Here is a 25,310-nt window from a genome sequence, read left to right as displayed (position 1 = left end):
TTGCTAGAAGTATTCAATTAAAAACAGTGTTCCAAGTTTTGGCTGAGATAGTGTATTTTGGATAAACATAAGATGGAGCGTGGAAAAGTGGATTATACTGCAGGAGGGGCTTGATGAGATTCTTTAGATGTTTTTGAAATATTTATTCCACACATATATTTTAAGAGAGAAAAAACAAATCAACATAACATTTAAATTCCATCATTTAATTTTGTAATATGCTGATAGAAATGCTGACCATTAGTTGGTTCTTTCATACGGAATGAGCCTTCTCAAAGTTGATGTTTTGACTTGCAGGAAGTGCAAAGGTGTCAGTGACACAACTTGAACAATCAGCTAAGGCAAACAATGCCATCATTTAGGTTGTTAGATATGAAGAGGACTGCTGTGACAAAGATCCATCACATTCATATTTTTACATTCTTGAAAGCTTTCAAGTAAATGTTCAAAAGAAAGGATTTTCCTAGAGCACTTGAGTTATTTCAGGCTTTGCTTTATTTAACCCATAGCAATTATGAGACTGCTCTCCAGATTTGCTCTTCATTCATTCTCCTCCTGAGGGGCTGACACCAACAGCTGCTGTTTATTGTTGATTTTGAGACAGTTGAACAAGTATTCATGAAAATGTAAAAAAAAAGCATATTGGAAGTAATTCTTCCTTTGACATTTTCACACTTATTCATTCCATGTATTTCAGAACAATACAATTAAAGGTTGCGAGGTAGGAAGAGAAGAAGTGGGATGAATCATGACATCCGCTTTTGGATGAAGATGAGCAGATAAAGGAGGCAGACGGACGAGGCCAGGGCTTATCAGGGGGGTTTGTGACGTGTTGTTAACAGGTCCTGGTCAAACAGTTCATTCCTCATTATCTTAATGAGATCGCGACCACAGAACAAATAAGATGAGACATGCCAGGGTTGGAAGGCATAGATGAAGTGGTCTGTGCACAGAGTGATGGAAACAAGGGAGAAATAATGTATGGTGAGGGAAGCACAATCAACTAGGAGAGGGCGGAGAGAAACAAATAGATACTTAATGGAGAGACTGAAAATGTTTGCAAAAGCAAATGCTTCTTTGCCTGCTAGAAACACGTACATGCTGTAGTTAGAGTTGTAACATTTTAGTGTGTGGCACAGTACAGCGTAACATATGTTTCTGATAAAAATAGAAGTAGTATTCGTAGTAGTATAAGTAATAATCAAGAACATTTACCATCTATTCATGTTGTTTACAAATGTCATTAAAGCTTAGATTTCTTACTTTTAAGAAAGGTTATTGTCAACAGTTTACACAACATTCCCTAAGCCAATGACAGCATGGTCACGTTTGTATGCTTTTTAGTTTACAGGGTAATATTTTGATTACCTAATAAATTCAATTAAGATTTGTAGAGAGTTGGGCCAAATTGTTTTATGTTTTTGCTTTAAATTCCTGGGTTTGAGTATAGAACAATAAAAGACAACACCAGCATCAGTCATTTGTGGAAATTATTGCATTTGCAACGTCTTGTGGCAATGTCAACTCTAGCATGCCTCTTTCTCATACAGAGCAATACAAGAATGGAACAATATTCTGAATAAACTAAAAGCTAAAGCTGATTGGTAAATAACCAATCATGCACACATTAGTTTAGCTTTCTGCGATTCATATCGTTTTACATATTTTATTTAAATTAGTTTGTATATCTAGTCTTAACATTTTGAAGATAGAAATGTACATTTGATGTCATGTGAATTAGTTGTAGCATGCATGTATGAAATATGTTGTGATATCATACTGTATGTGTTAATATTGTAATTTAATTGTGCTGTATTTTGTGTGGACCTGCCTGGTGGCAGCAGATGGAAATTAGCATACTACTATTATCTGGTACAAATAATCTTATCTCTTTGAGATGTATGTTCTTCTTGTACATGGTCCCTGACAACTAAATTAAACTGAACTTTTTGGGGAAATGTCTTGGTAGTGTTTGCCTTTTCACACAAGGCAACCCACTTACTATTTACATTAAGATTTTGTTCATTTGAACCTTGACCAAAATCTTTATCCTTCATCAAGTCATTCTTCTTCAACCATGGAGACTCCGTAAGACTTTTTGCCTAAACCTAACATATCCTAACATAGTGGTGTGATGTCAGAAAATCAAAATTGTTATAATTGTAAAAATGTTTAAGACCACTATTAAGCAACCTTTTATTTGGTGAAGTTAAGGAACTGTTGAGAGCTGGAGGCGCAAAAGCTAAACTATTATTTTTTTATAATTTCAAGTCGGTATACTTTTGGTTTACCCCAACTGGTGGTCTGTAGCCCACAGCTGTGTTTCCTTATTGGTTTGGCTTTGGCTGTGTGTGTGTGTGTGTGTGTGTGTGTGTGTCTGTATGCATGTATGTGTTACACAGTGTCCTGAAAACAGGTGAGAGGGAGAGAAACAGAGATATAAAACCAAAAACAGGCAGAGAAAGACAGCAACTTAAGTGAGAGAGACTGACAGAGACTTGAGAGCCTCAGAAAGATGACTGAAGGAGAGGGAATAACATGCAGCCTCCCTCCCCACTGATGTCAGTAGTGCATCATTCCATTAGTTGGTATGAAAGGTGGGAGGTCCCAGCAGGAGGGTCTGTTGAAGATGTGTTGGGGGTCTGTTGAAAGTGTCTGGAGTTGAGATGCACATGTGTGTGTGTGTGCACTTTACTGTGTGTGTTTCAAGATGTGGTTTTTCCACAGATTGCAAATTCTTTTCCAGAGCTGGGCTTTTTACAGGTGTGAAATCTGCTACATCTCTTGTAAAGTGCACTTTTCTCACCATGAATTTGATTAGTAACGGATCATAAACTGGGACCATATACCTTTACCACACTTAAATATGCTTAAACAAGGCTTGTATTACTGAAAATGTCATTATTAGTATTAATTATTTTTCATGATAATGGAAAATGACAACAATGTGTCAAGTCTCCTTTCCGTTTTTGAATTATAATTGTTCTATAAATGTCAGTCTGCAATCAAGGGTTAAAATTAAATAGAAAAAATGCTTATAATTGCATGCTTAGGAAAAACAAGGACAAAATAAGTACAGGCAATGTTTAAATCCCCTAAAATGATGGTAACAGATTGCTTTGCATGAATGGCCAGATCATGTTGAAGCATATTGCAGCTGATGCCGATCAATCAATATAAGCGTGACTTAGTGCTGCGTCTGCAATAGCACAATAATTCATTTAATGGACAAACAATGCAGAACCATTCCATGTTCGTGTACCATTGACTGTAAGAGACTTTCTGCTGGATTATAATGTCATTAACATCCCCATCCCCGCCCAAAAGCAAAAACGCACAATAACCTACAGAAACCTCAAATCCATCTCACCTTCAGCAATCACTGCCTCCATTACCTGCAAGATGTCTGTCTCCCCCCCCCCCACTTTCTGAAAACCCATCTGAACTTGTGGACTATTGTAACAGCACCCTCTCCTTCTGTCTCAATGAACTGGCCCCCACAAAAACTAAAAATGTNACCTTTAAAAAAACTCACAAAAACTCACCTCTTCAATCTGGCTTTTAATGTGTGATTGTTTTTGTATTATTTGACTTTAACTTTAACTATATATTTATTTGTTGTTCCTTTCTTCTCTTTTCTTTTCTCTTCACTATTATCTNTACTCACAAAGCCCTCAACAACCAGGCCCCCCCCTACCTCACAGACCTGCTGCACCACCACACCCCTTCCCGCTGCCTCCGCTCATCAGAAGCCAACCTCCTATCCATCCCCACCCGCACCAATCACCGGACCTGGGGGGACAGAGCCTTCTCCGTCGCTGCCCCCTCCCTCTGGAACTCACTCCCACAACCCATCAGAGACTGCACCGACCTCACCACCTTCAAAAAACTCACAAAAACTCACCTCTTCAATCTGGCTTTTAATGTGTGATTGTTTTTGTATTATTTGACTTTAACTTTAACTATATATTTATTTGTTGTTCCTTTCTTCTCTTTTCTTTTCTCTTCACTATTATCTGTAAACAGCTTTGAGCACCTGTAAAAGCGCTAACAAATTAAATCTATTATTATTATTATTAAAATCCTTTCCTCATGAATTGTGCAATTATAGTTAGACTTTTGCCAAATATACAGATGATCTTCTCATGAATTATGTGTTTCTACATAATTTTTGTTGATCTTGTCCTTTTGGGTTTGAGAGATCATCATATCAGTCTAATTCAATTCTATTTAGTACCAGTTGATTTGATGTGGTTCAATATGAAAGGAACATACATTTACAAAGAAACACATATTTTAGTTTGGGCATCCATGATTTTCTAAGTCAATTTGTCTAAAAAACATTTAAAAAAAAGGAGAAAGCATATCAACATAGTTGCTATGTTGATATGCGTTCTGAAGGCCATTCTTCAACTTCTTACTTACACTTCCTGACTTCAATCTTTCACACATCACAGGTACATTAGTTAGACACAGTTTAGTTAATATGCTTTTATGGAAGCCAACAAGTTTCTCACATACTGTTTATATTTATATTCATATATTAAAAACAAATATATACTTACAGCTCTGACACTGATCCTCCTTGGGTCCCCAGCAACGACCATTACAGGAACGATTGCACTTTTGACCTGCACACAAGTTGAGGGAAAGAGATGATTGGCATTTCAAATGGTTACTTAATCGCAAAATATGATCAGTATCAACCTTCAGAAATCCATATTAGCTGAATCTAAAAATAGGCTGGAGGCTGTTAGTCTGGAGTCTGTGTGCCCTCAAGCACTACGTTGAAGCCCAAAATTGATCCAAAAAGTGAGTGAAGCTGTAGATGTTTCTTTGAGTCAACTTTAAAATATGTGTATTTTAAAAGCAACATGATTATATTAACTTGAAGTGTTTTTCTTTTCAGGCAAGACTTCCAAATAAGTGCATTTCAAGGATATTTTGTGTGCTTGATAATTATTATAATTATAATCTGACATAAGTAACGCAATCTGCAAGAGATGTAGGTGTTTTAATACTTCACAGGACGGCTGTGTAGTTAACTATGTAACGATGATGATGTTGATAATAGCTATTCATTGATTATATTCAAATATAATGTTTTCAGCTTGTTCTTTAACTGAATTATTTTCAAGGATTCCTATTACAAGTGCAGTGCTTGTTCAAAATGTACCTATTTAGAACATGCCTGATTGCTGGGCGTTCTGTTTTGCTTGTTGAGGTTGAGAACCCTCATTGAACAACTTTATTGCGCTTCCCTGGGTCCTGAGCAATACACATAGTTGCATTCCCAAGCAATGCTATAATTTACCTGTCAAAGAACAAGCTGAACCGAGCATACCATTTGCCCAAATAACACTTACTTTCTACTTCCTTTAGCTGCTAACCGGTGTCCCCTCTTAGTAAACAATGACGTTTGTACATACTCTAATTAATATCACCATTGGATCTCAATAGCTCACACTCTACACTGCACTTTCTTTGGTCCTCAGCAATATACCCGCCAAGTGTGATCGGATGACAGACATCCAGATTTTTTCCGTTTTTGCATTTTACAATGAAGATGATGTAATTCGCCGTCGACCAGTACCATTTTGTACATGCAGTTCCAGTCTTACAACCTTGAATAACCTTGACAAAGACGTTCCTTTATGCTGGTCCACTTTAAATCTCCCCAGCATGAAACAAGCACACATCAGGTTGAGATAAAAACAGGAAAGCAGCAGGAATCAGCAGCAGAAAGCAGCATCATACCCTCAGAGCTTCAGCCAGTGCCTTTCTGTTTTTTTTGGAGGACTTAATTGACTGTCTGGTAATTGACTGCGAGGGAAGTGAGCCTGGATAAGTGCAGAAGTGCTGTCCTCTGTCCATCAGCCTCTCCAGATGAGAGCTATTAGCACCGATACTGACTCTATTCCCCAACACGAGCCTCTCCATCTTCTGCCCTCTTCTTCCTCCTCGTCTGTGCCCCTCTACACCACACATTTCATCTCTTTCATCCACTATCCACCACTCGCTGATTCATCTCTCTTCTGTGGCTCTCTTTTACTTAATGTCTATCCCTATCTCTCTTTGCCTTTTTACAGTCAGCCCCTCTTCTTTTCTCTGCTCCTCCAGTCACTTCCTCTCAAACTAGCACGTTGACAATGGTTGAGAAAGAGAGGTCGACAGCCTTGTATGAAAAGCAGCACACAAACAGGATAATAATACAAATGTCAGCCAGTGATAAGCGGTTGTCTGACATTGTCAAGTGTGCCGAACCTCTTCTGTACTCTGTTATAACTCTGTTCTCCTCTACTCCTGGCACCCGGCAAAAAGTCAAGACAAAGAGTTTTCATTTACTGTCCAAGGTCTTCACTATCTCAACTTATAAATTATCAGTGACCTAGAATAAACCTGTCCCACCCCTCTTACTGCACCATAATCTTTTACAGCTTTCTTAAAACAGCCGCCGAAGGTTAAAATGTCGGAAAATGCTGCCATGCAAAGGCCAGTATGGGGTAATAGACAGATGGCTTGTCTTCAAATGAATCAACGGGGCATAGATTTTAAAATTACAGCTGTTTTTGAAAAAGACAACCAAAATAAACAACAACCGCAGCACAAATAAGTAGTTATTGTGTCTTCCCATAGAATGAAATGTAGATTAGGATCTCAATGGCGGATTTCAGGTTTGGAGACCCTTGATCTTGAAGCAGAGTAGAAGACTTGCACAGGAGTAAGGGGTCGATCCAGGGCTAACAGGCTGCAGGGAGGAGGTTGATTGAGCAGAATATCAATGCTTGGAGCTGGTAATCTGCATGTGAAGCCCTCAGCAAGTGAGAGGGAATCCAAGGCCATGGGCAGAGGCTGCCTTTTTTTTCTTCTATAATGATTAGGCCTTTGAATGTGTAATTCTCTGTTGTAGAGGTATAAGACGAGACAGCTTTTAAAAAAAGAGAAGAAAAACAACAACAACGGATTTAAATGTCAAACAGCTTGAGCACTAAATTAATAACAGAAGCTATGTTTGTTAAGATCTTAAGTCAGTGAATGAATAGAAAATGGTGAGATGAGGTGATTTAATGAATCTTTACTTCACTCACACCCCGCACCCCCCCCCCTTACAGATTAAATATGCTTATTGCATCCAAATAAATCCCTTTATAATTCTTAACATTTAATAAAGTGTCTTCCAGCTGGCCACAGTGGGGCCTTATTATGACATGAGTGAGCATCATTATGCGATGGTTATGGTAAGTAAAGTGACAGAATGGGGTCAAGGAGTGCTTTTGTGATGAGAATGTTTTGCTGCCCACATCAGTCAATGGAGCAGTTTAAAATATGGGGTCTTCTTTGTACACATTTTCCAGCCCCATCTTCTTTTTGAAATGCCTGAAAGCCTAACCATATTTCTTAAAACCTAACTTTTGGTCTGCTCAAAATCCTCTAAGTTTGAGTTCCCTGCAGACAGAGCTGACTATGCTTTAAATAAAGATTGTTTAATACAAATGAGTCATCACATATGCAGTCATGAGCCAGCCTCATTAGCAGGGTACTCTGCCACAACTAGCTTCCGGGTGTGACTGAGTAAAAGTGTGAATGCTCTCAGTTAAACATTCATTAAATGAAAGGTTGAAATTAAAACATGTCTTTTACACTTGTATTGTCTGGGTTACTTACATGAGACACTACTGTTGGTGGGCACCACCACAGCATGCATCCGAGGGTTTTTTACAATGTCCTGCCAATGGATTGTGTCCGCATGACACAGGAACTTGTTCTTGTCAACATACACGCCTCCACTCAGGATCTCTGTGGAGAAAAGAGAGCACACATTCAATGACGATACACAAAGGGCTTCCTGGGACTTTTTCTGATGGGCAATGCATCTAATTCAGCAATCCTGCTACCAGGCTCCTGATGTGATTTTTAATTACAAGCGTTCCTCCCCAGCATCCTTTTGTAATTAAGAACTGACATGTCCAGACACTACACTTTACCAATATTGGAAAGACACCCTTTCCTTTGCTGTCCATCATGTATTGTGGTATGGCTTGGGAACCTGAATCTGGCAAATAAGAACAGGCTTGCTCGGCTTTTCAAAGTGAGCAGCACAGTTATTGGGGTTAGTCAGCTGCATCTCTCTGACCTCTAATATAGGCAAGACCTAAGATTGGTTCAGGCCATATTGCCATGTCCTGATCACCCCCCTCCCCTGTAGAGATCATTGGAGCTTCTACAGTACTTCAGGCTGAAGATGCAGACTTCCCAAAACCATATACACCGTGTCCTTTGTGTGCTCAGCAATAGTTTGCTGATTTTGCACATGTGAACTTGGCCCCTACGTGTTTTCAGCATTCAGCTACTGCATCTTAACCGTTAAGATTGTACATTATGTTCATTTTTTTTTTGGTTCTTGGTGCAACTCACATTTCTCCTAGTGTGAAAATACAGTTTGACTTGAGGCAAGAGCATGATTTGGGTTTTGGTTGGAACAGCTTATCTTGAGACATATACAACAAATGCAGGTTGTTGCAGGGGTCAGGCAGGCAGGACAAAGCTGTGTCATATTTCCATTTTTTGTTTTCGCATCCTTCCATTCCCACAGTGGGAGCAGATCAATTATGCCTCACTACAACAACAAAATCAAGCCTACAACAACAAAATCCATCTGGAAGGGACAGCAGCCCTTACAAGTTTGTAATTTTATATTTCATGAAGGTGGTGGAGAAAGAATCATGTGTCCTTTCATCATAATATGCATCACCTTGTCCAACCAATGATTGCAGTGGTTTTATTCATTTTGTCACACACACACACAGTCTGTTGAATTATTGGATACGGAGGGTGGTTCCGATTATTGTTATGCAGGACTTTAGAAAATGCCTAATCCTGACTTTTATGTGAGAAAGAGTGGGAAAAAATAGAAAGAAAGACGAATAAGGACGAGAAAAAGCCACAGAGAGACGGAAGGCAGGAAAGAAAGCCCTACAAACAGATTACTGACACGGGCTGAAACTGACAAGACACATAATCATACACGGGACGCCCTGCAAGCACCACATTGCAACAGCCAAATACAATATCGTCCCACAAAGACCTGATCTAATGATTATTTCTGGATAATAGGTTGTGGTGTTACCTACACAAGCACCCAACCTCAGCTCTCCTTCTCTATCTTTCTGCATGTGTGGTGGGAGTTGGGGAAAGAAATTAATCCTGCCTCTCACCACAGGAGGGATATAGCTCGGCTAGGAGGAGGTCGTGTCTCAAATTCTAATTGTTTGCACAATAAGATGCTGCTGGCTAAGTTGGGCAATAGACAAACCAACACACAAGGCACAGCAGTTGTTATGACAAAATGCCAACAGGACATATCAACCCTGGTTAAGCAAGATACAAATACTTCCTCCTGGGTATTCACCTTTGTATGGCTCATGGGTCTGTAATCGGAGCACTGCATGTTAAGGTGCATATCCGAGACATATTCAAATGTACATGCATTTGTTGTAATCATGTATGAATAAAGAACATGTCATAGCTAAAGCATCACCAGGACCAGCATTTTAAATAAAACACATTGCTTGCCTATTGCTTGATAGCTTTGAAACCATGATGAAAAATGTAACATGGATACATGTAGAGGCAGTTTAAAAGGATCCAAACCTGATAGATATCGACTGGACAATTATTAAAAAAGGCTACAATTTCACATTTCCTTTTCACCTGAGTTACGACTTTATTCTCATTGGTGGATACAACCACCGGTTTTCATGAATCTAATCTGGGTACGCATACAAAAAATTTGAATTTAGGTACCAACTCTACCAAAACAATTGCCAGGATTATTAAATGTGTGGTAAACAAGTGAGACAAGGTGTTTTGACTAATTCCAGCTGGACGGGAGCAGCATTCACACTCTCAAACACATTGTATAAACAGACTGGGAAAAAAAACACTCTCTTCAACACTGTCACAACAAGTGACCCTCAACACCATCCAAAGGGGTTCCACCACCTTGTAATGCTTCCTCGCACAAATTATACATTTGGATCTGCACAGACATACACACACTTACAGTACACACACTAAAGTGCAGTGTGACATGACCAAGTTCAAAATGCTGGAAAACTGTTTAATTGGCTCCTTGCTGGTGCTTTGCCCAGGACAGTTACAGCATTTCCCATGGCCTCTGTCACCAATATTTGAATAATTAACACAAATATAGTACATAACCCTCACATGCAGAACTTGTACAAGCGTTGGTTTTCATTACAAGTAAATGCTTGGCATGCACATTTGCTGGATGTTCAGTTGGTGGCCAGGGGGAGATCAATGGTTAAATCTTTGTTGCTGATTGTTTAGTGGGTAGAGAAAATATCTTAATTAGTTTGTTCACATAGCTAAAGCTGATCTCTCCATACTACCCCCTCCCCTCTCACTTCGTCCTGAGAGCAACTCCTGCCGTCTCTGAATGAGTGTATGAAAGGCAATCTTCAATATCAGGATGTATGACCGTTGGATTAAAACAATATACAATTCAAGGAGGCAGAACAAATGTATGCAGGCAATTATTTTGATGGTAAGTGCCGGTTGTGGTCTTTTTTTCCCTTTATTGCAGTGTAGGGAAGACTTTAATTAAGACTGGGAGGCAAATAGCAAACCAATGATCAGAAAAAAAGCCATATTAATGACTTTATGAGAGTGAATTTTTAAGTGGTGTGTGGATTGCTTAATGAAGAAAAATGTCGGACAAAAATAACTTTAGGGTTGGAGGACTACATTATCAAACTTTTGCAATCAGAACACAACAACAAATACATTAATACAGATATTCTATTCCTCTCAGGAGGCAAAATAAACTATACACATAACGTGAAGAAAAACAAGCCAGCTTGAAAAGGAAACAGTAACACAGTCAGCAAAACAGTAGTTAAAATGATAGAAAGACTGTAACAGATTCAGGAAGAAACTCAAACAGTCAGGCAATTACAGTAGATAGACAGGTATTCAATCAGAAAGACAGGAGTTTCTCCTCTCCTCGATCAGCGGGCCTGGAGATTTTACCCTGGGACTTCACTGTACTGTCTTATTGACTCCAAGAGCTTCTACTTGGTCTCGGGCTCAGCGCTGCTATCAACTCAGTGGAACAGAGGGGAGAAACTCTGCGGGAAGATGAAGATGCATTCTGGGTCAAAGAGGCTAAATGCTGGGGCGCATATCCTACCCCAGCAGCAGTGGAAGGCAGAAGTTGTTGCTAGGATTCACTGAACAGACAGACCAGCATAACTGCCACAATGAGGGGATGAGTGCACGCATAGAGACACTTCTCAGAAAGAAACACGCTAAAAACATATTTAAATATACACATGCTTGGCTCAGGGTTGGCAGTAATGAGGCCCTCAATACTATACGTGCTTTGAGCATCAATTTGGTAACCATTGGACTTTATCAGTGGCCTTGTAACTCGAAGGACACTAATTATAAACCCTACAACACCAGTGGCAATGTAGGTAGGAATGTCAGCTGTATTTTACCGGCTTTCTTTGAATGCTATTATAAAAATAGACTATGTCAGTGGTCAGTGGAATTGAATTAAATATATAGTCTGGGAAGCGCACAATAGCCATGTTGCTGCGCCCTTACCAACTACGGATATAAAAAGAAAATAAGAGAATCAATAAGTAGTTCCATAGCGAAAACAGAAAATGAGAGTGTTATGCATACTCACAGAAAACTGAGTGCAGAGAAAAGAGAAAACAACATTCAAGGAGAACTTGAACACTTCGATATCAACTATGTCTAGATGAAAGAATGAGTGAGTGAAAAATAAAGATTGTACATACTGTTTGGATAGATAAAGAATAAATTACATAGAGTGATGGATGGTAAATTGTGGGAGAATGGATGACATCTCTTTTATCAGCCTCATCCATCAGTGTATCTATTCATGCGTCGTGATAGATGATGGCTACAGAAACATATAATGAGAAAGAAGAATTTTTTTAAAGCATGTCTAAAATATGGTTGCAAAGGATGAATATATGATGCATGAATTAGCGAATGGATCTGGCTGATGAAGCAGTCCCACTCCAGAGGCTGCAGCCTCTTCAGCACTCCTACACCCACTTCTAACAACATCATAAACAACCAGCCATGAGTTTTAAGAGAAGTTTTTTTCCAGGTTTCCAGGCGCTGCTCATGTTGCCACGCAGTGCTGTGTCAATCACTGTGCTCTGAGTTGCTCTGTTTCCGACAGGAGATGTCAGGACGGCAAATCTCTGCCTTTGCTCTACAAATAGGTGATCTCCCCTCACACCCATCATCTGCTGCAGATTCACACTTCCTTCCTTGCCCTCCAGTCCCCACTGTTGCCAAGGAAATGCTTGCGTCATCCAGATGCAAAGTACATGTGTGTATGTATTTGCATTTAGGAAAAAGACAAGAACAAGATAAATGAGTTCACACAAGTACAGGGATTTGCCTTGTATACTCATGTGTACATGGACGTGTACGAGAGGAAGAGACAGACCATCAGAAACTCTGTGCATACAAAGAGGGAACTCTGTGTTTGTGTGTGTGACATGAGCACTGTTAAATTCTTTTTAGATCTTCCGTTCCATGCGTGTGGATGGAGCTACTCGATCACTCAAATGCATATATATTTGTCTATCATCTTAATGACAAAGTTCGTTGTCTCAATAGATAATGATATGTCAAAACAAATCATTTTGTGGGGTTCCACAAGGTTGAGTCGTAGGACAACTACTCAATAAATGTTATAGCTTTCGTGGCCTATAGGTGAGGGACCCACAAGAGACAGAACATTTTAAAAAATGAGGCATTTTAGGGCTGGATGACTTGTAGATGCACGTATGGGTCAAGCTTTACATCCAGAGCTACAGCAGCTGTTTCACAACAGTTTTGAAAGGCCGAGTAGTACTCTGATGAACGATGACCTGAATTTAAGGTCTAAAATGTGTCGAGTGCCCATACAATCTATATATAAACCCCATGGTGGTCTTCTCTGTCCATATGTGTATTTTGCTGATAATACCACACACATTTAAGTGGCTGTAATTTGAAAAGTGACCGATTGATGGTTGATTTTACATATTAGTGCCTGGTTGCCATACAATGTAGCGCAACCATATTAACTTGAATATTTCATGTATGTTCTTACTGTCAGAGAGAGATCATGCCAATACAAATGAATGATCTAGGAATAACCATTAGCTTCCGGTGGTGTGTAATCTTTGACTTTGAACTTGATTTAAGGGCTCTCTTTTCAACACAGTGAAACTAATGCACATTTTTAAATCAGGTCTACGTCTACACACATAATGAATTCCTTAATACAAGATCTTTAGTGTCGCAGCGTGCTTCACAAACTTAATATTTATATTCCCATGTCATGCTTTTCTGGTTATTGTGTGTTATGTAGCTTTTTGTAAACGGTCTGCAAAGTCACAAACCCTCAAAGTACACCCTGTAGCGATTAAAACTCTAACACAGAAAATACCTGTCTATGCTGCCCCAGAACGCCTCGTTGGAGATTTTTCTTTTTCCATTGTTTCCTTCCTGAGTACAGTGACGTGACCATGCCCAGGTCCAAATGGACCAACCCGTGGAGCTCCTCACACACACAAAATCACTCAGCCTTATCTTTTCTCAGCCGCGCTACTCCGCGGAGTTTCGCCGGCACACACCTTATCCAACAAGCCGTTTAGGACAGAAAGTGAATACACATACTATACAGAGATGCTGTATGAGAAACCAATGTGAGTTTGGAACATTGAACAATGTAAATATATTCTAGTAGACCTCAACAATTTAATTATGATCAGTAGAAATGCCCATGACATGGGACCTTTAAGGTCAATGGATGGAGCCCCTCCCACACAAATGGCATGCAACTTTAACATTTCTACGAAGTCCCCAAGCGAAATGGTGGTACCGATGTAATTGCACTTTTATGTGTTTAACTATTGACCAGAAAAGAACAACTGCATTCATTTGACTACATACTTTGCGAGAGGTTCACAAGAGAGATGGTAGCGCTGGGATTTGAATGTCTCTGCGGTCAAGAGCAGCAGCGTGGGCTGGTTGGCTGTGTGTGTGTGTGTGTGTGTGTGTGTGTGTGTGTGTGTGTGTGTGTGTGTGTGTGTGTGTGTGTGTGTGTGTGTGTGTGTGTGTGTGTGTGTGTGTGTGTGTGTGCATAAAATTGGAACAAAAATGAACTCTCAAAGGTTTATGGAAAGAGAAGCATTACAATGGAAGAAAATTACAGATATTGAAGATTGAATGGAGAGAAAAACACGTCCATTGAATTAATGATTTAATACACATATGTAGTACATATGTTCAGTATGTACAGTATGTGTCTTCCTGTGTGTCTGCATATGTATGTGAAGACACTCAGGTCTCCCACATTAAATGCACATTTAATTTTTAACATGGTGAATGACATTCATGGCTGAGTGGCTGTGGCAGTGCACAGCATCACGTGTGCAGCAGGAGGCTAACACTTTGCCATTTCTGTGGATAATTTACAACCTCTTTTATCCAAACGCAAAAATAACTGAATTTGAAACCATTAGTCTCACCAATGGCTGTTATTTCCTTTAAACCTAAATCTGGCTTTTCAGTGTTTGGGAAAAACAAGTCGGAAAATCTCATATAAAAGGTAGGCTAAAATAAGTGACACAGGGAGGAAAAAAGAAAAATACCGTAATGGAGAAAACATAAATCGTTTTCAAGATGCAAGATCTGTGGATAAAACAATAGCAACATAAGGAAGATCATATGATATTTGTATAGAAATGATGTTAGATAAAAGAAACATACATACAAGTATTATTATCTTAAATATGACTGGTTGTGATTGTTTTATGACTTCAGAAAGAAAACCATTCTATGCTCATATTCAATCTTTACAATTGATACATTGTTCTAGTCTACGAAATAACATGTGTCCTTTTTATCCTTTGTGTTACTCGGGAGGAGAAATGCTGTTGAGGTATTTGCTGATGTATAGTAGATGGCATGGGGGCGTCGGCCATGGCCCCCATCCCCCAAACATACGCCTCTTACCCGCCAAGATAATTGCATTCACAGGCTGCTGATTAAATTTGGCCCACCCTCACGCAATTGTTTCCTATGAGTCTTTATGAAAAATGGCTGAGATTTGGGGATTATGGAATTATACCCGAGCAAGGCAAAGCATCTACTTAAAGATGAGAAGAGGAAAACATAAAATCATGACAGAATGTTTATGGAAGGAGGGGGGCTGGGTATCTTTGCTCTTTTTCAACTTAAACTGTGATAAAGCCTTGGTAATCTGAGCTTTATGGGTAGGGCGGAGGAGGAGGAGAAAATCTTATTACAATACCTTGTGATAAAACAAATCTGCAAGCAAGAAAGAAAAACAAAACCATGAAAACAGCTGAGGAGAGAGACAAAGAGGTAAGACAAAAAGATTAACAAGGGGACAAACAAGTGAGTGATTTAAAAAAAAGACTAAAAGGACCTTCAATTGCTGCTGCTGAGGGCCACTTAGCTTATCAAGGCTGATGTGTGATCAGCCTGCCAGCTGAATTGAAATGAGCCACGCTCTCTGGAATGGGCAAAACAAAACAGGGTCTGAGAGAGGCAGTGAGAAAGAGAAGTAAAGAAGGAAAACCAAGGGCAGAAAGAGCCTACAGTATCTTACCACAAGCATACCAAGTATGTTGGTTTACCACCGAGGAAGTTGGCTTCAATCAGTGCATTATTTGCTAAGGCAACAACACGTCATGTGGCCTTATTTTTCCAGGCCCACTGAAAGACATCCAGTAACACACTACAGGCCATGGCTCTAACTTGGTTCACACAGGACTTTTGTGTGGTGGGAATCAGCCAGGGTTGGAAGGTCCACCCGGAAGACTGTAATGTAAATGTAAAGTACAACGATGCAGGCAGCTCTGCCAAAGTTAATAATATAATCATCTAAATGTGTTATTTTTGTAACACAGTGATGATGTCATTTTAGTCTGATAAGTGTGTCAGGGTTTAGAGGGTCAGCATTGATGTCACACAACCCCCTTGTGTGACATCAATGCTGACCCTCTAGTGGTACTTGTTATGAGCCACTAATCAAACACGATGGCAAAGTTGTTAAGCTGTGCCACTCCAACATGTCACACACAACTGTAGAGTTTGATGGATTGTTTTGGACTACGGAACAATTTAAGAAAGGACTGATGGCAGCTGAGGTGCCCACTGTTATGATTGACACAATTTGTCTTCTTTTCAATGCACATATGCTGGTTCTGGATCATACTATGTGGTAAATACATAAGAAAGGCAGCAGAAAGCAATCCAATAGGAGCTTTATTTATATGTAATGATAGGGTAATATGTATGTATATTGCTTGGCCTTTGACGTGCCATGTATCACATTATATTACATGTTACTTGTTAGACGCTTTTATCCAAAGCAGCTTACATACTCAATACTGTGGGCAATCCCCACAGGAGCAATTTGGGGTAAAGTGTCTTGCACAGGGACACAACGACATGCTGACTGCAGTGGGGTTTGAACCTGTGCTCCCCTGATCCGAACACCAACGCACTACTCCACTGCGTCACAGCCTCCCTATGTATCTTAAAAGAAAATATTTTGAAACAGGTTAAATGTCTTACAATGGCAACCAGCATTATTTTATTAGCATCAACAGTCTTGCCTGCTAAAAGGTAAATAGCCGCTTTGTCATTGTAACGTTTTTACAAATCACTCATGTTAATGACACTCTAAGCAATTGTTGTATAGTGCCTCAGTTGCCTAGTAGCTAAAGGCATGTTATAGGTGATATTGAATGTAGGGCAATCGCTCTTTAAGTTAAAAGACAGACTATATGTTATGCTGTGAACAAGGAATTTACAACCAAGAAGGAAAGCATTTGGGATGTCATCATTTACTATTTGTATCAATAAATCATAAGATAATATCACAGGGTTGCATTGTGTGTTGTTTAGTTTAGGCCTGTTACGTTATTACTGCACTGGGTGTATAATCACGCTCCAGTTAAAACAATGAGACTACCAATGAACCAAGCTATGAAATCTTTGCCAATGGTCTACTATCACTAAAGATACAGAGCACTTAAATACAAAGTTCCTACTAATATTTAACATCATGGATGATTAAAAAAATGGTGTAAGCAGGTTTCAATATCATGGAGGTTCTTTTCAATCACTGCCATTACATTACTTTACATTACATTGCATTTAGCTGACGCTTTTACCCAAAGCGACTTACAATAAGTACATTCGACCAGGAAGATACAACCTTGAAGAAAACAGAATCATATAAGTACATCAGGTTTCATAGAGCCAAACATTTCAAGTGCTACTCAACTGGTTTTAGATAAGACAGTCCTTTATTAGTATATAAGTGCTTTGTTAGCAATTCTTTGTTAGTAATTCTATCGCTCAAAGTGGAGTCGATGTATGTTACCTTCTTTCAAATGTATGCTCTCTTTATCTCTCTCAGTTCTGGTAAACAGAGTGTGATGTTGGCAAAAGTGTTTTAGTAATTAAAAAGATTACTTAAGAATCCTGCTATTTGTATTTGTTTCTCTGTCCTGAAGGTAAGACTGCCCACCGATTTTGTGATGTCAGCCGACATTACATTGTCTCAGGAAAAACTGAGCAGATGCTTTGAGACCACACCCGTGACCAAGCTGACCTCTGTGGATGGGCAATAAAATGTGCCTCCCAGCCTGGTTGTTGCAATAACACACAATAATAAAAAACTGAATATGACATTATCAAAGAGGCACCTGGTAGATATAATGGCGCTTCAGAAAAATGCCATTCATGGAAGCAAGATATTTTTAGCATTACATTACATGTTACTTGTTAGACGCTTTTATCCAAAGCGACTTACATACTTATACTCAATACTGTGGGCAATCCCCACAGGAGCAATTTGGGGTGAAGTGTCTTGCCCAGGGACACAACGACATGCTGACTGCAGTGGGGTTTGACCCTGCGATCCCCTGATCTCCCTGATCCGATCACGAACGCACTAAACAACTGCGCCACACGCACCCGCATTACAAAAATTAAATATACCATAGAGAAAGGTCTGGACACGTTTTAAAAAATGTTTTATTTGTTAAAGTCATGTCTGGTGTTGCATGTACTAACACCCACCGTATCTCTGTCCGGACCTGAGATGAACAGGAAAGTCCTGTTCATGTCCCATTACCCATCGCTGCCCCCATCAATAGCTGTTTCACTTACCCAAGGCTTCGGCATAAGAGGCAAGAAATATGCATATTAATTATTAAGATGCCAGGGGACAAAAAAGAGGAGTTGTATCGTAAGGGGTAATCTGTGTGTTCATGTGTGTGACGGCGTTGAAAAAAGGTTACTAAATTGTTTCTGGGAGCCAGGTTTCTCTTAGACTTGTGAAAAGCAAGTCTAAATGGCAACCATTTAAATTGGGAATTAAATAGCTAGAAATATCAGCTATGTTATCCCACTGTTTAAATATGGTCTGTATATCTTGTCAGTATATAACATATGATCCACATATAAACTCCTATCGCAGACTCAAATCCTATCATCTTTGTAAACACATTATACAAAGTGTCATGTGGAAAATGGATGTCACAAATGATTACAACATAACACTACAAGAACTAAGTTTAAAAACACACCAACCGCCTAACCCTGATTTCAGAACTTTTTTATATGAATGTTAAACACATCATGACTTAATAGTGAACATCTTTTATCACCTTGAGTCCACAGGTGTCCATTTAGGCCTCATAACTAAGTTGATAGAATGTGACATTTTCCTCAGTGGCTTTTGAGACCCACTGAGCTGTCAGTCAGCTCCTATTTTATTTTACTTCCCATCTCATTTTGGTCCTCCTCTGAGATGAGCACTGAGCGCCTCTGACATCAAAGACCTGTCTGAAACACAGACTGGCCTTCAGAAAAAAAGTCGGAGCCGCATGTCAAGGCTGCACAGCCATGCACTGACAGCCAGTCAGTGGTAGTAACTGAACATGACAATCCCAGCGTTTGTTTTAAATCTGCAAGCAGATCTTTGGCACACTTTTTAAAACATGGAATAATAAATAGAATGTCCAAAAAAAACAGGAACATCAATCAGAAAAGGGTGAAGCCCTTCTTTTGTTTTGTTTAACTTTGGCTGTCTGCATGTTACGTATAGTGTGACACAGCAGTGTTCAGTCAAAGATAGAAAGTTACAAAGTATTAATACTACACAGTTTTGAAATGACAGGTGAAGTCACTGAGAAGAGTCATACTGTTGTTTTACTGCAAAGAGAACACAAGAACAAAACATATAGTGATATTTTCCCCAACTTGGGCATTTGATAATATATAACTTGAGCAACCATTTAAAACCATATAGTGTCTAGTTTAAACTTTGCACAGTTCAAGTTGCTGAGAACACGTTACGTAACATATAGGGCATATTAATCCCCAGCACACACACTTAATCAGACATAACACTCATTCTGTCTCTTGTCTCATGATGAAACAACAGTGTAGAATTCAGAAGAGATATTTACTAAGTGATCAGCGTCCTATTGGTCTCTGAGCCAGTTTTACATCGACATCATGGCAGATCTTAGCCTGATCTAAGCCATAGCCCGGGGCGATGGCAATGTTGGAGTAAGAGGGAAGAGGACTGTGTTTTGATAATTAATTGGCATTAAAATTCCTTCCACGCCTACTTTAACTTTTAATGAGGTGAAAGTCGACTCTCCCTTCCAGCGGGCCGCAGAGGCTCAGTTCGGAAGGCAAATTGGTAATAAAGGCCAATGTAGTCAACTTTAGGCAAGACTGGATATTTCTCAAGCTGATGAAAGGTGAGGCAGAGATGGAGGCTTGGTGTGGACTATATTTGTAATCAGTGAGGATAGTTAAAGTCCTTCTAGGTTGGTCCATAATGCAATTGCGGGCTAAGGCAATGTACATTATTTATCAGAAACCGGCACATACAACACATTTAGGCACTGCTGTACTGATGAATTCACACACTAGTATGCTTGCATGCATAAACATATACATGGTGCTCAAAATAGAAAGAAGTACTCTAACTCTTTATTTCTGATTAACATCTAAAACAAAACCAACCCATTTATTTCAAATGCTCGAAGCTGTGTCCTTCACAAGCATTGGAAATGTCTACAATTTGGAAGATCAGAGTCATCAGCATCAGGTCTACATTTTCTAGATTTCTAGATTGTTCTGTCTATGGGGTGAGATGTTCTTTGTGCTAGTATTCATTGTTGCATGATTTCACCTATATTGAAGCAAAGATGTAGTAAGACAAATATTGCATTAATTATACAACATCAATTAGTATTGGTTATGGTAGGAGGTGGTGATTGGAGCTAAAGGGTGAACATGTTATTCCATCGATGATGAAAATAGGTGACCAGGGTTGCCATGGGAGTCTATCCAAGGATCGATTCAGACAACCATAATAGTATAAGCAACATTCAGATTTGATGATTATCAATCTGCCTTTCCCTTTGCCAAATGCTACTTGTTAATACATAGTTTTCGAACATAAGTCGTTATGTGAAACAATTTGTGAAACAGTCTGTGATGGACGAGAGTGAAATGGAATGCACGCTATTTGTTGTTTGCATATATCACGCAGTCTGTCTTCCGGTTGCCTCTTTTGAATGACGAATACACTACCGCCACCTGCTGGTAAGGAGAGTTATTACCACTCACGCGTGCGCAGTGCGTACGTGCTACTTGGCCGTCGGCTGAAGTCTTTGCGGTGTGTTCCAGTGTGACTTTTTGGCCAAGACACAGGAGACGTGAGGCGACACAACAATTGGGTCGGGACGTGTTCTTTGGTGTCAGTTTGGTGTGTCAGGGCCTTAATAGTTTAACTATCTCTGTCACACAGTGGTACTACAGGGCAATCAATTAGCACCAAACAACACTGATGGCCCGTTACGGACTTCAATTTAACATGTGCCTTCTCACGAACCACATTAGAGGCGTACAAATGTGACAATGTGAATGTCGTCCTTCAAAAAGAAAGTCCCTCTTGCCCCTCTCAGGAGTGGTGAAATATTGAGTGTGACACAAGAGTAATTGCATGGGAAGTAATCAATTAGACACACAATTGAAGGAGACCTAAGGTCTGTGGGCTGCCAGGCAAGAGGCTCAACTAAATTCTGGCGACGTGCACTGAACCAATCTTGCCTGCCTCCTGTGGCTGAATTGCTCTTTCTTCTGTTAGTAGTTAGAGGGTGAATGGAAGTCTCAGGGATCAGAAGAAGGCAGCAATTTGATGTTTCCCTCTCAGCAGTCCGTTGTCTGGGGAAACTACACTGAGCCAAAAAGTCCGCTTCAACTTACTCTAACCCATCTCGTCCTTTCTCTGCCTTCCTTGTGCAATGAACAATACATGTTCAGCAAGTTATGGCTTTCACTCACTGAGTTTTTCCTATCAAACTATTTCAGTGGGCTTTGAAGAACACAATAGGACTGTGCTCAAACAGGTGCTGTGGAACATGGTACAAAATTACATTGCATGCATTTGTGTTGAAGGCATCAATGTGACAAATCAAGACAGCCAACTAAAATATGATGAGAGTCACAGAGCCAAGGAAAGAGGGATAAAGCGATTGAAGGAAGACAGAAAACAGGGTGGATAAAGAGAGAGCAGATGGGCCATGAAGGAGTGGATAACGCCTTGGCGTAAAACACAGGCTTGTGTACATGCATGCAACGAGAGAGGATCATTCAGCAGATGGGGCCTCAGATTGGATGCTTCATTTTGGACAGACGCAGTGCAGGCGTTGGGTGGTTAGGAAAATGAATCAACAACACAAAACAAAACTGAAAAAAATTAAACGATACTGGATAAGATGAGGGAAGGGAAGAGGTAGGGAGGGAGGGAGGGGAGGGGGGGGGGTGGGTCGCAGTAAAATGCGATAACTCGGAGAGCTCATCTGTGTTGTGCTCCTTATTGAGGCTGTTATTACTTTGCCAGGGAAGCAGCCTGTAATTACCATGTGAAAGCACAGAAGCTGCCCGGGGTTCATGTGAATCCAGACGGAAGTGCTGAAAATGTTTGCCTTAGCAGGAAGCAAGACACTGCGGGTCAGCATGCATCAAAATACAGATTAGGAACTTTGAAAATGTCAGGAGACCGCTCTGTTTAACCTTTATCTCGCTATGGGGAGAAAAGGTAACAAAAAAAAATAGTCAAAGCTTATGTTTTGCAGTGATCACAAAAATCTTGAAATAAAAACCTTTCACATACCAGCTTTTTGTCTTAGGATAGGAGGCAAGTCCTCACAATATCACTTTCTATACATAAATGTCTTTCTCACAAAGTTGTATCAAACAAACATACAACTCCACTAAACTTTTCACACACAAGCCAAGGGTCTTACATTTCTTATTCACTGCTACACACACCCCTGTGCACACACACCATCCCTCAACTTTTCCAAGCTTGACTGTCTTATATTTCATATTCATGAGGATAACTTAGCTAAGCTTGATTGAAAGGTGCATCGAAGGGAGTCCTATCCCAGCTCAGACTTAGACCTCCTACACTCCATCCTGCAGTCCCCTTAAATCCAGAGAGTCCCCTCACAGCTCACAGAGAGTGCACCAGAAAAATCAATAAGTGCAATGCTACAATATACTAGCGACAAATTGATTTCATCCTAAGGCAATTTCAACCCAAGTAGAAATACGGGTGGGTTTCAGAACTGAAGTGGTCGCTTACTGAGCCTTCCCTCGATTAGCCCCTTTTGTAGTTCATATTTTATATCATTTATATATGTTCCTTATGGATTATATCGATCATTTTACACGTATCCTGGGAGCTGCTGGCAAAGGAACAGTGGACCTATATGACAGGAACATCAAAGGCCGTGTAATGAATGAGACAGCCAGCCTCGGCCTCACTAAAGCACTTAACGGAAGGGAAGAGTTTTGATGTACTGCTTGATGTACAGTAGTGGATCTATCCTGATGGTTCAAGCTGACATACTTAAATCTTATACCTCAGCAGCAAACAGAGCTTCTTCAACTGTCAGGTGCAACCGTGCAGTAATATGACAGTCCCTTCAAGAAATGTTTCCTGTTATAAATAGATACGTTGGTATTTAAGGTATGTTACTGGTCCAATCATTTGGGAAGGATTCTGGATAATCTTTTGTAACTTAAGATGCACATTATCAAAAATGAAGTTGCAACTAATAAACCCAAACATATAGAGAAAACATATGCTGGAATAGCAGCATGATGACAACAACCAATGAGAAGCCAAAGCCTAAAAAAGGAACACATCATATCAATGATGATGAAGCCAAGGCAGATAGCAATATGGCTTTGATCCATTTAGGAATTAGAGACAGGTAGCCAGGTAAAAGCATCTAGTAACAATTATACTTTATATAAGTTGGACCTGATCTGGGTCCAAGGTAGAATCTAAGCTTTTAGGAACCAAGGGTAGCATTTTAGACTTCTGGTTGGTATGTCGTGAGAAATTAATTGAGAGGATCCTCCAAGAACAAGACCTATGTGTCATTAGAAATGTTTTGCATTACAATATTAAGTTTGCACTATTCTACTTGTTAACAGGAACAGAAAAACCAGGGTGAAACTCAAACAATCAGATTTATCAAGTGGAGCAGATTCAGGCCATGGCTGTTGTGCATAACTTCCCCCTTCACTTCATGGCTTGAGGCCATGGATAGCACATCAAACAGCAGCTTCTCACACAGTCCAGCCCTGGTTCCCTTAGCACTGGCTTTATCTTGGCACCACAATGAAGAGGACCAGCTTGGCAAACAACTGCTAGTGGTGCTGGACCAACGCGATTCCCTAAGTATGGCGCAACATGCAAGAGAGAATTGAAGTTAGAACATTATCACAAGCACACACTGTTTTTGCACACACAGTCGTGGATAGCTCTGGGGGATCACCAGGAAGGAACAGATGAGGAGAACAATGAGAGACAATTGAATTATTTAAACAGAGGGTTTGGAAACAGCAGAGACACACGCTCAGTGCTATGTGTCTCCCTCAAAAGTCGAAATAAAGTCTACTTTCTGAATTAATTGTGATCTCTCACTACAGAGAGCACTTTTCCATTCCAGTGCAATGACATTGTCTTTCTCATGTTGCCTCGGTGTCTCCTTGACCTACTTGCAATAAGGCTTATATTATTTATTAATGCATTTATGCAATATTACTTCCACAGCATCATGGGGTGAAAAGCTTAAGTCTACTGTGTGCCACCAGGCCAATCTGCTTGCTCTGGGAGCCCATCCCCACAAAGAAATGAGCAGCGAAACTCATTTCAAAGCACATTTTACTGACATTCTTCATCAACGAGGACATGCATGGCACTTTGTGGAGCCACCTAATAAATCATTCAAAACTCATTTTTCATGCAGTCCTATGTGTAAAAGATAATAAGCAAAATAATTCATGTTATGATAGCACTGAAGTGAAAAAAGGGAAGAAAACATAACAGTGTTGGAACAGTTGGACTTAACACAACTGACCAGGGGCCTCATTTATAAAGCCTTGCGTAGGATTGACGTAGGAAGGTTGCTTGCGAAGGACAAAGCAAATACATATGCACCGACACTTTCCGATTCATAAAAGACAGCGTACCGGCACAGGACTTGCGCACGGCACATCCTACGCCGGTTTCCCTTTATAAATCACAATCAACTCAAAATGCGGCGCAGCTTTTGTGGGCTTCACGTAACACCCATATTTGCCTATAAATAGTCAAAGAAACGCCCATTCATTCATTCATTCATTTTGACTGACTGCATGAAGAAGATCGCAGGAAATGACGACAGAACAGCTAAAAAATACATCTCACACCGTTTGGTGGATACAGTTTGAACCAGAGTAGCAGCATGGAGGTCAAATCGTCACCAAAACAAATAAATAAGTGGTCCGAAAAAGGTTAATGACAAAAAAAATAAACATAGCCTTCCTCAGGCAGTGTGTTTATACCGGGGACAGGAGACCCCCCCTTGATGAGAAACTGTAAGAAATGATCGGGGAATCCCTCCGGAGTGGAGTCTTGACGACTGGATCTGAATTATGTTTTTGTATTTGGCGGTTTGTGTCCCAGCTGTCGATCAGCTGTGCGCAGCGTCTCCACTGCAGCCTGTGCATCTCAACCCCCACATTTTATTTATGGTATTATTTCCACATATTTCTCTCCATTCTTCCTTCTGCCAACGGTGTCGCAGTTTCTCGTCTCTCCCGTTTGTGTGCTTAGTGCGTAC

General features: G+C 40.1%; 1 protein-coding gene across 1 annotated transcript in view; it reads right to left on the bottom strand.

The window, feature by feature from the left end:
* LOC104941331 (receptor tyrosine-protein kinase erbB-4-like) overlaps positions 1–25,310 on the bottom strand; it is a gene marked incomplete at its 3' end in the record, with an annotated part of 63,698 nt that overhangs the window by 37,753 nt on the left and 635 nt on the right. Inside the window, exons 2-3 of the mRNA XM_010766417.1 lie at positions 7,666–7,797; positions 4,566–4,631 (exon numbers count right to left, since the gene is read on the bottom strand). Of these exons, the coding sequence (XP_010764719.1) occupies positions 4,566–4,631; positions 7,666–7,797 (198 nt within the window). The remainder of the gene's footprint in view (positions 1–4,565; positions 4,632–7,665; positions 7,798–25,310) is intronic.

This window comes from Notothenia coriiceps, unplaced genomic scaffold, assembly GCF_000735185.1.
Source record: "Notothenia coriiceps isolate Sejong01 unplaced genomic scaffold, NC01 NC01_scaffold00003314, whole genome shotgun sequence".
Lineage (NCBI taxonomy): Eukaryota > Metazoa > Chordata > Actinopteri > Perciformes > Nototheniidae > Notothenia > Notothenia coriiceps.
This window is presented reverse-complemented; position numbering and strand designations above follow the sequence as displayed.